This window comes from Phocoena phocoena, chromosome 11, assembly GCF_963924675.1.
Source record: "Phocoena phocoena chromosome 11, mPhoPho1.1, whole genome shotgun sequence".
Lineage (NCBI taxonomy): Eukaryota > Metazoa > Chordata > Mammalia > Artiodactyla > Phocoenidae > Phocoena > Phocoena phocoena.
The window spans coordinates 95,251,233-95,262,107 of NC_089229.1; the positions used below are offsets into that span (position 1 = coordinate 95,251,233).

Below are 10,875 nucleotides of genomic sequence, written 5' to 3' on the forward strand. Positions count from 1 at the left end.
AGTAGAGTTCCCTGTGCTATACAATAGGTCCTTGTTGCTTATCTACTTTATAGATAGTAGTGTGTATATTTTAATCCCAAACCCCTAATTTATACCCCCCTGGGAGTACTGATTCTTCATTGCATAATTTCAAGAAATAAATTGGATCCAGGGAAAGGCAGGCACCGGTGGGGCGGTAGGGGCCAAGCAGAGGCAAAGCGAGGGGCAGTTCTGGGCCACAGTGTGTCGGGCTGCGGCCGACGGGGGCCCCATAGCAGCGCCGGTACCGGAGTGCCCACTGCAAGCCCGCACCCCGCCCTGGGCCTCAGAGGCTGTGATCCAGGGCGGATGCCTTGGAAAACTGGTGGAAACAGGATTCCCTACACAAGGGGGGGTGGAGAGTGAGCGCAAAGAGAGCCCAGGGACAGGGTGGGCCTGAGGTTGGAGGGACCCAGGCCACAGGGGGCGGGGCGGCATGGGGAACCCAACAGGGCCCGAGAGAGTGCAGTAATTCATCAACTGTGGGTCTGGGAGAGTTTTCCCAAACCGCAGCCCTGGACTCTCCCTTAACCAGGCCACACCTCTCTTTGGAATACATTTCACTACCCCACCCTATATTTTGGATTCATGATTCATTGTCTGCTCCCTGAGGGCAAAAAGTTTATTTTGCCTGGGCTCTCTGGCCCGCCTGAAACCAGCCGGGCACAGCTGCATGGGAGGAAAAAAAAAATCATTCAACTGGAGAGAAAAGGTGGGCTCAACAGATAAGAGAGAAAGTGGAGCCGAGATTATCATCTGTATCCATCCTAGAGGCAGATTCGAATTTTAAAAGTATTCAATACTGTCTCGGGTCTGAAAGACTTTGCCCCTCCTCCAGCCTCTGGCAGATGAAGCCATTTCACTGTTTAACATTCCTAAAGGGTAAATTTGGTTATAAAGTCAATCTCACAGAGGCCAGTGAGACGTTAAGACGACTTCTAAATTCAGTTGAAGTTTTTTTGGGGTTTTGTTTGTTTTTGTTTTGGCCATAGCTGAGTGGCACTCGGGACCTTACTTTCCTGGACCAGGGATGGAACCCGCACCCCCTGCATTGGAAGCGAGGACTCTTAACCACTGGACCGCCAGGGAAGTCCCTCAGCTGAAGTTTTAAACTTGTATTTTGTTCCTTTCTCTCAACCTTGACATTTTTTGATGCAAAAAAATTGATGCAAAACTGGTGCAGTCTCCCAGGCCATCCTAGGTGGGTTCTGAATGCCCCTTCCCAGAAATGAATGAGTCTGGAGACTCCAGGATTCCGTGCTAGTAAAGGATAAACTGAGGCATGTTAAAATGTTTCTCTGAGCAAAAATCGATCTGAATAGGGCTGCATCCAATCTAGCAGGTAGGAAGAAATTTCACGGAGCTGTTTGGTTACGGCCAAAACGGAATGGGAACAAGGAACTTATACTAGGCAAGAAAGTGGGCTGGTTAGTACAAAGTTACATTCCTTTAGCGGGTGGCAGATCACCGAACTAGTGCCGATAAGGCGACTCCTGATTGACTGGTTCAAGATTTTATTTCCAGGAGAGCCAAAATTAATAGTCGCGGTTTGGTGACGTGGGGATTAGCCCAACCAATTCCATTTTGGACCTGTTGTCTTGTTTTTAACACTCTAAATCTGTTACTTTGCATTCCTTTTGCCTTGCTTTTTTTTTTTTTTTTATTTTTTTTATAAATTTATTTATTCATTTATTTATTTTTGGCTGTGTTGGGTCTTCGTTTCTGTGCGAGGGCTTTCTCTAGTTGTGGCAAGCGGGGGCCACTCTTCATCACGGTGCGCGGGCCTCTCACTGTCGCGGCCTCTCTTGCTGCGGAGCACAGGCTCCAGACGCGCAGAGCTCAGTATTTGTAGCTCACGGGCCCAGCTGCTCCGTGGCACGTGGGATCTTCCCAGACCAGGGCTTGAACCCGTGTCCCCTGCATTGGCAGGCAGACTCCCAACCACTGCGCCACCAGGGAAGCCCTGCCTTGCCTTTTGCTGTGCATTTTAAATTTACTTTAAAAACTGAGTGAGATGAGCTTTTAAATATGGTCTGTTGGCCTTTCCTTTCAGAAATTTTGGAATAGCTTACCTGGTCACGTTCTTGTAATCAAGTTAATTTCCCACAAGACAAAGGAATCTATATGGGTGGCGATGTTTTTGACAAATTGAAAATGTTCTACACTTGCTCAATAATTTGGTTGAATACAGGATTCTAGGTTGGAAATAATTTTCCTTCAGAATTTGGAAGCTCCCTTATCTTCCAGCATCCGGTATTGTTGAAGAATCTGAAGCCATCATATTTCCTGATCTTAGATTTTCATTATCTTACATTTTCTCTTCTATTTTATATCTGCTTCTGGCTTTGCCTTACTTACTAAGGGAATAGCTTTGATTTTATCTCCAGACCCTTCTTTTCTGGTTTCTGATATCAAACTTCTGAATTCCAGGTAGTCTTGTTTTTTTATTCTCTTGAGTTTTCCTTTTATTAAAAGAGCATGCTGTTTGCTTCAAAAATATTATATCTTCCCAGAAAAAAAAAAAGGTATTATATGATTATTTTATCTCTGGAGGAATCAGTGATAGTTTTCATTATGAGTTCTTTTATAGTCTTTTTTCTAATTGCTTCATTCCACTTGGCTTTTTAATCTCATATATCATACTATAAAGATGTTAACTAAAATGGTGTTATAATTTTAAAACACGGATTGTGTTTTCTGAATGCTCAGCTTCCGTCAAGTTTAAGCAAAGAGAAACTCCACCATCATCTACATCCCATACCGCCCTTGAGCTCCGGTTCTCTCACCATTTTCTTTTTCTTAACTTTCTATTTTATATTGGAGTAGAGCCGATTAACAATGTTGTGATAGTTTCAGGTGCATAGTAAAGCGACTCAGCCATACATATACAGGTATCCATTCTAACCCCAAACTCCTCTCCCATCCAGGCTGCCACGTAACATTGAGCAGAGTTCCCTGTGCTATACAGTAGATCCTTGTTGGTTATCCATTTTAAATACAGCAGTGTCTCACCTTTTTCTTAAACCTGGATTTCTTGAGCGAGAGTCTATGTTGGCCCTTTTCACAATCTCACCTCTTAATCTGATTTTTGCCCTCACTTCTCCAAGGGCTCTCTGAGACTGCTGTAGGAGAGGTCCCCTGCCCCAAAGGGCATACAGCTGAGAGCAGAACCAAAGGAGTAGAACTTGCTGTCAGGAGTGCCAGGAAGAGTTGCTGCTACCATTTTGAGCACAGGTGGAATCACTGGGGGCTGGCGAGGACTTGTTAAGACAAGGGCGGCTGGGTCCCAGTCTTTAATTCACTAGGCCTGGGTTAGAGCTCAACCGTTTCTAATCATATCTAACAAGTTACCAGGTGCCGCTGATGCTGCCTGTCTGCAGGGCACACCTTTGACAACCCCTTAAAGTGTTGTGACCTGACACGCATCTACAGCTACCCCTCATCCCCTACAAAAGTAGTTATTGATCCACACTTCAACTTTTGCTCTTTACTACAAACAAACAAGATTGCTTTTGGTATTTCTTCATAGTTTCCAGCTATGGGGGAGACAGGGAGGTTGCACATTGAATAGGAGACAGTAAAAAAGAAGAGTGGGGCTGCTGAGGACCTTCTCTCCCACCCTCAGCAGTTAATGTTAGGGCTCTTTGCCAGAATTCAATACAAGTTTATTTTGGGGGGTGGAGGAGGGGTGGGGGGGGTAGCAATTTATAGATGTAGTTAATTTCAGCTGCTCACCAATCTTAAAGGCAATGAAATTGATAGTCTAGAAAACAAACTAAAATTACAGATCCAAAATACACATTCATAAAATACCAAGCTATTAAACTGTTTATAACGGATCCTTTATTTCTCCTCTCCTTTGCCTTACTAGCATCCAAAGGTTTAAGATGAGTCAGGCAAAGAAAACTAAGGAAACTTGCCATTAACTTAATTGGCAGTTAATTTGCAGTTGGAGGGAAACTGCCCTCTCCTCCCTGTACTAGAACACTTAAAGCCCAGTTCACAAACCAGTAGCCATCTCCAGAAGGAGAGTTGGGGGGGAAAAAAGGATTTTTAAGGCAACCTCAGGAAGACACAACCACAGAGCCTCTTTATAAAATTTCCAGCCTACTTGACAGAGGGCATGATTATTTTAATACAGAGCAGATGAAGGATTATCCTATTAGTCCACTAATTGGACTACGCCCACCAACTAGCCTTATCCTTTTACTCGTTAGTCATTTACATTACAACAGGCTGGCTGATTGGCTTATCTGTAGTTTTAAAGAGGAAACACGACCTAGACTTTTAGGTTGGATTCTTCTCTCACCACAGTGTTAGCTTGGATTTTTCTCCCTCTTTCTTAGCCCTATAGTTCTTCCAAGCTACTTTGTAGCAATTTGAGTCTAAAGCATCACCTTCCACTGGAACCCAAAGGTCTAGGGGAAGCTTCAAGCTGTGACAAGACTCCCAATGGATTCATCTGAGGTTAACCCAACCTGGACCCTGGAGTCTCCTCAAATGTCCATTGATGAAAATTCCCAGGCAATTCCAGGTAAGCCAGACTTACCTGGGGTTCAGAAAGGTAAGAGGCTGCCTTCCTTTCTGTTATACTGACTTCAGTCTTTTACAGAGAAATGCAGTTAAGTAAACCTCTTCAGAGCAGAGGAGAGCCAGGGAGTGTAGGGCCCTCCTCTAAAGAAAGAGAGAGGAGAAAGAGAGACAGAGAAAGAAAAAACAAAGGCAGGAAAAGAGGAAAAAAGTGGGAGGGGTGTGGAGCTGCATTGTTTGCTTACTATGCTCAGGAGTCTGTCAACCTTTTAAGGACATTTTCTGGGGAAGAGCAATCAGTTCTAGACGGTGGCTCACAGTGTCTTGTGCGATCAGTATTTCCATCAGCGATAGACTCCAATCAGGAGTTGTAAAGGGAAAAGAATACAGGCAACCTAAACTTCAATTTGACCTAAAGGTTTTCTTAATTTCACCAACATTTCTGGGATTGGCTTTCCAGCTGAATTTACGCTTTGGGAATGTTAATAAAGAGGGAAATGGCTTTTCAGAAGAAATTGGAGGAAGGGGCGGGTTTATAAAAGCCAGTGATTGTGCTCTGTAATGTAAATAAGTAGTAGTAAAATTTACGATGGAGAGCTTAGAAACCGTGCTCCAGGAATACTGCTAATTAGGTTCCCTGCCTTCCAGGGTTCTTCCCAAATCATCTCTCCTCAGAGCCGCACACGATCCCAGGCGTGGCCTCCCAGGCTTGGCCTCGCATGAAATCTTATTACCCTAACCGCGGGCGGGGAATGGATGGTGTAGGGTGGCCGCAGATGACCTGGAGCCAACCAACACCCTCTGGGCAGCTAGGAAGTTGGGTGGGTCCTCACTGGCATTATATTCTGCCCTCTGCCTCCGAGATCTAAACTGCCTCCCCTGCATCTTGAGGATAAGAACCCTGGTCAAAGGGAAAAACATTAATGAAGAGTATATAATACCGCCAGTTTCTCCCATTCCTGGAATCTGCCTTAGTGCCTGACAGTTCCACAACTTGGAATCTTTATTTCCATATGCACAAGTCCCTAGAAGTTGAATGGATCCTGACTCAATATCTAATACTCTCACGTACAGGGAAAATTACTGCTAACTGCCTTGTTGTATGAGATGTTTATGAAATTTACATGATTGTTCGGATGGGAAGAGGCAAGAGTGGGTGGCTGTTTTTGTTTTTGTTTCGTTGGCTGCGCAGTGCAGAGGAGGGATCTTAGTTCCCCGACAGGGATGGAACTGGTGTCCCCTGCACTGGGAGGGCAACGCTTTCATCACTGGACCCCCCCACCCCACCCTGGGGAAGCCCCAAGAGTGAATGATTTCTCAAAATACTGCATTTGAGTGGAAAGCTCTAGCAGCAAGAAAAAGCTGGGTAGAACTGGTGAGGGTAACAGCCACTTTGACATACTAGTTAAGGATAGGGGATTTCGCCAGAGGCTGTTATATTTGGGGTTTCTTTGTCTATTTCATAGATGTTCATTTTCCAGAAGAAAAAAGGTTTGTTTCTAATTGTTATAAAGGTGAACTGCTGAAACTGGCTACACTGAAACATTTTGACTTGCATTAGTGCTTTATGTCCCTGCATTTATATTAAAAATCACACAAATGAAAATGGAAAAACTGTCAATACCTGGTTTCTGTTCCATGTTTTTCCACTTGGAATCATACTTAAGTACCTTTTGACCCCATGGGAAAACATCTACCATTCAGAACTACCCATAACGGAAAGAAACCACTTTTTTTCCCCCCTTTTGACACACCCCAGGGCATGTGGGATTTTAGTTCCCTGACCAGGGCTCTAACTGCATCCCTTGCATTGGAAACCCGGAGTCTTAACCACTGGACCACCGGGGAAGTCCCATAAAGAAAACAACTTTTTATTGTGAGAAGTGTTTCCCATTACAGTGGATTCTTAGGCTGCTCTCAAGGCATGCGGCATGCTGGTTAATGCCCGAGGTATCTGGGAGCTTCACCCTGAGGAAACTTCCAGGGTCCGTTGTTGAGCTGCTTAAGAGCAGACCTAGTTTGAGCAAGAGATAAGTGGCTTCTGGATATTGCACTTCACACTAATGGATCTTAAACTTTCTTTCTTTCAGTTGCCTCTGAACCTATGTCTGAAGTGTTAATAAGGAACCTCAGTAAATTGACGCTCAACCCTAGTATCAAATTGCCATTCGTTCTACCAGAATGTCTGCCTCAACCAACTGGGCGGTTACTTGGTGAAAACATACCCTATAGGAGAGGGGTGAGGACCGTGTTAACCGATCGGAGGGATAAGATGGAACGGTTGATTCAATCCATTAAAAAACGCTACGGCAAAGGAGTTCCTCGGGTGAGTTTATGTGGTCTGGGTAGGCAGCACTGCCCCACTCTAGGGGTTGGGGGGCACTCACGTAAGTCAAGATGTAAATAGTGATGGGGTGGCAGGGAGGATTCCCCGGTGGTCCAGTGGTTAAGACTCCAAGCGCCCGCTTCCACTGCAGGGGGCAAGGGTTCGATCCCCGGTGGGGGACCGCGGCCCCTCCAAAACATTAAATAATATAAATAGCAACGAGCAGCAGTGGTCACTCATCCACTGTACTCGTGAGTGCGGGGTGTGAATAACACTTAGGGTTTTAAGACTCACCAACTCTTCTTATGTTAGATGGGTAGCGTTAGTAATCCAAATTTTCCTTGATAGTTTGTAATATGTATTTTTTTTCTTCCCACGAAGTCGGACTCTGAAAGAGAACCATGGCAGAATGATGATGAGGTAACTAGAAGTTCCCTTACTATACAAGTGGGTGGGTGTGTGGTTTGGGGAGGGAGGAGGAAAGGCAAATTGGCTTGGACTTTCTCAATCCTCAGAAACTCTGGAGCAATCAGTTCATATTTGTGCTTTTTTAAAAAAATATATAAAGTCATATTTTTCAAGCAGTTATAGGTCTCCAGCAAAATTAAGCAGAAAGGACATATACTTCCTGAACCCAGACATTCATAGCCTACTCTGCTGTCAACATCCTCCAGTTACGCGGTGTTAAAGCGATGAACCTGCATTGACACATTATCGCCTAAAGTCTGTAGTTTCCATTGAAGGTTCACTCTTGATGCTGTGCTGTATTCAATACCATGTAGTAAGAGGGCAAACACCTGAGCACAGAGTGTCCAGCAGCTGGTTGAGTGTCTCACGTTTAAGGCATTCAGAGAACTGACACTAGGTATATATTGATATATATGCATGTATGTGTGTGTGTGTGTGTGTGTGTGTAATTTTCCTTTTAAATTGAAGTATAGTTGATATATAGTATTATAAATTACAGGTGCATGACAGAGTGATTCCGTTTTTAAAAGTTATACTCCATTTATAGTTGTACAGGAATATATTATTGACAATCAGTAGCTGTTAGCATTACAAAATGGCAATCTGGTATTCTTTGGCAGCCATACATTTCAATCCATCTTTCGCAAAGTTTTTTGGTTTTGGCCTTTTTTTTAGTGTTCCATATTCCAAAGTCTCTTCTAATAACCAACATTAGATTTGAGGGTTGTTAACATCTCTTTGGTGTACAAGTGCTTTATTATTTTAAATTATTAACCAATTAATCCAATTCATTCTTTTTTCCAGACTCAATCAAGAGGGCAAAGATTTAGATGTAGCTGTCGTTTTTGCCGGTTTCATAGAGATCCTTCTGAGGATAATTATGAGAATTATTACAACAACAAGTATTACAGTAATTATGACACGGAGTCGAAGGAACCATAAACCTTATTCTTGTACTATTTTTTCGTCCTGGTAATTTTAGGATCATTATGAAACTTGGGAAAGATTGTGTACCAATATTTTGATAACCTATAAGTTCTGTGTTGTCTTTTTCTCTTGCATCTCTTTTCTACCTTAATACAGTAACTTATAAGGAATCTATGTAGCTTGCATTTGAATGACTTGAATATATTTTAGTTCCACTCTGTGAAACAAATTAACTTGTGTGGAAGGAAAGTGAAGAATATAACATTGGGTGGCTTGGCCACAGCATTGTTAGAACAGCACGTTGAATTGCAATAAATTTTTGTGCTGTTTCAATTTTCAGTAGCAAATAAATGTCTTTATAGAGGATCTTATTAAAATGAGACTTATTTGAGTACCTTTTAAAAAATTCTTATTTTAGACTTGTTTTTGCTGGCGATGTATTAAATGAGTAATACTTATCCCCATCACATTCCCAGGGTGTAAATATCTGGCATTCTAATATTTTGTGATATTGTCCTGTTGGGAAGGAAGTTTATACATTTGGGTAAGGTTAGAAAACAAGGGCACAGATATTTGCACATATTAACCTCCTGGAAGAAGTTATCAGTTGGTCTTGGTTGGAGGGAGTTGAAAGAATGATAGTGGTATATAATACTAAGGGAAGATGCAGCCCCAATGGTGTTTTAGTTCAGTTATTTTCTTTCATAACCTAAGTGTACACAGACCTGGATTTATTTGTGGGATAAAAGAGATACATAAAACTCATCTTCTGCCCTCCAACTATCTTTTGTTCACTTTAGAAGGATATTAAAGAATTGGGTACATGGGACTTCCCTGGCGGTCCAGCGGTTAGGACTCGTGCGCTTTCACTGCCCAGGGCCTGGGTTCGGTCCCTGATTGGGGAACTAAGATCCCTGGGGAACTAAGATCCCACAAGCTGCGTGGTGTGGCCAAAAAAAAAGAGAATCCAATTGCAAAGCAACTAGAGACCTGGTGGTATTCAGAATGATGTAGAAACAGAACGAGCCCAAACCTGGAGGACTGTGCAAACAAATGGCAAAGAAGTTCAACAGTGATGTTAAAAAGGAATATTAAATATTAATATCCACCGAAGTAGGTCTTCAGAGGTTGTCCTACTTAGAACTACTCAAATCATCATGGTCTACAGCATGGGTGAATGTGGGTGGTCTTGAGGTTTTGTTAAACTTGCAAGATGTTCCTAGAGGCAAGGCCCTCTTGAGTACTGTATGCATTTGAAAATCACTGACCAGTGAGAATACTTATTTGTTGCAATCGCGTTTATACGCTTGTGAGGTCTAATAATGCGAAAACATGGGTGAACAAAATACATTCTACTTTAGCGTCCTTTTAAAGTTTTCATACTTTAAATCCTATGCGATGTTCTAAGTTTGTTTTATATGTATTAACCCTAATCCTCAAACAAATGAGGCATGTTATTTTTAATACCTTCGCTTTTTTTTTTTTTTTAACTTTTTAAAAATAAATTTATTTTTTGGCTGCGTTGTGTCTTCATTGCTGCACGCAGGCCTTCTCTGGTTGTGAGCAGGGGATACTCTTCATTGTGGTGCGTGGGCTTCTCGTTGCAATGGCTTCTTGTTGCGGAGCACGGGCTCTAGGCGAGAGGGCTCAGTAGTTGTGGTGCACGGGCTTAGTTGCTCTGCGGCATGTGGGATCTTCCTGGACCAGGGCTCGAACTGCACTGGCAGGGAGATTCTTAACCACTGCACTACCAGGGAAGCCCTGAAGGCCTCATTTTAACTTAGTCACCTCTTTAAAGGCCCTATTCCCAATACAGTTACATTGTGAGGTACTGGGGGTCAGGGCTTCAACATGAGTTTTGGGGGACACAAGGCCGCCCATAACAAGTACCTAACTCCTTCATAGAAATTAAGCATTGGAGGCCCATGACCCTTCCATCTGTCTGCAGAAGGACCTCTCCAGGACAGTTCCTGGCACATGGAAATAAACTTCCATTTTATGAATGAAACGATGAATGAGTGTGTGAACTGATTCTAGCATCAGTGGAATAGGTGACAGCCTCCTGAAAACGTTCTGCTGGCATCTCTTATGCAAGATTTACCCATAATGCAAAGAACTCATTTCTGTGGAGACTTCCATTCAGAAGTAGATTTTCATCACCTTGCAAATTGATTTGTGAGGAACATGACAAAAAGTATCGTTCCAGCCCCAGTTTCCTGGTGCAGGACGAAAACCTAGTGAAACACACCCACATTACTGGGTTCACCTGAGTGCCAAAATCTGTGAGGGAGAAAAATGATGAGGGAGTTTTTCCGGTGTTTTGGGAAGGGTTAGAGGCTGTGAAGGGGCTAGGGTTGGACAGTGTAAAAGTCAAAGTCACATGGACCCAAATTATCCCGTCCCCACTTCACCGAATGCAGGGGGTGCTGGTTCGATCCCTGGTCAGGGACCTGATATCTCACATGCTGTGGCACAGCCAAAAAATTTTAAAACAAAACCTGTGGATCTGCTGCTTACTCCCTGTTGTTTCGGGCAAGTAATTTATTCTCCCTGGTTCTCAGTTTTCCTATCTAAAAAAAAAAGAAAAAAAAAAGGGACTTCCCTGG

The 10,875-nt window shown here is 43.2% G+C and overlaps 1 protein-coding gene across 1 annotated transcript; it reads left to right on the top strand.

Annotated features, from left to right (window-relative positions):
* Positions 1 to 4,470: 4,470 nt before the first annotated feature.
* DPPA3 (developmental pluripotency associated 3) lies at positions 4,471 to 8,284 on the top strand. Its single transcript, XM_065888222.1, has 4 exons — positions 4,471 to 4,552; positions 6,639 to 6,874; positions 7,256 to 7,294; positions 8,147 to 8,284. Exons 1-4 carry the CDS (start codon positions 4,471 to 4,473, stop codon positions 8,282 to 8,284), a joined length of 495 nt encoding a protein of 164 aa, XP_065744294.1.
* The last annotated feature ends 2,591 nt before the right edge of the window (positions 8,285 to 10,875 follow it).

Coding starts and splice junctions, on each gene's coding strand:
- DPPA3 (XM_065888222.1), top strand. CDS start 4,471: ATGGATTCATCTGAGGTTAACCCAACCTGGACCCTGGAGTCTCCTCAA. Junction 4,553..6,638: donor AAATTCCCAGGCAATTCCAG/GTAAGCCAGACT, acceptor TCTTTCTTTCAG/TTGCCTCTGAACCTATGTCT. Junction 7,295..8,146: donor CATGGCAGAATGATGATGAG/GTAACTAGAAGT, acceptor TCTTTTTTCCAG/ACTCAATCAAGAGGGCAAAG.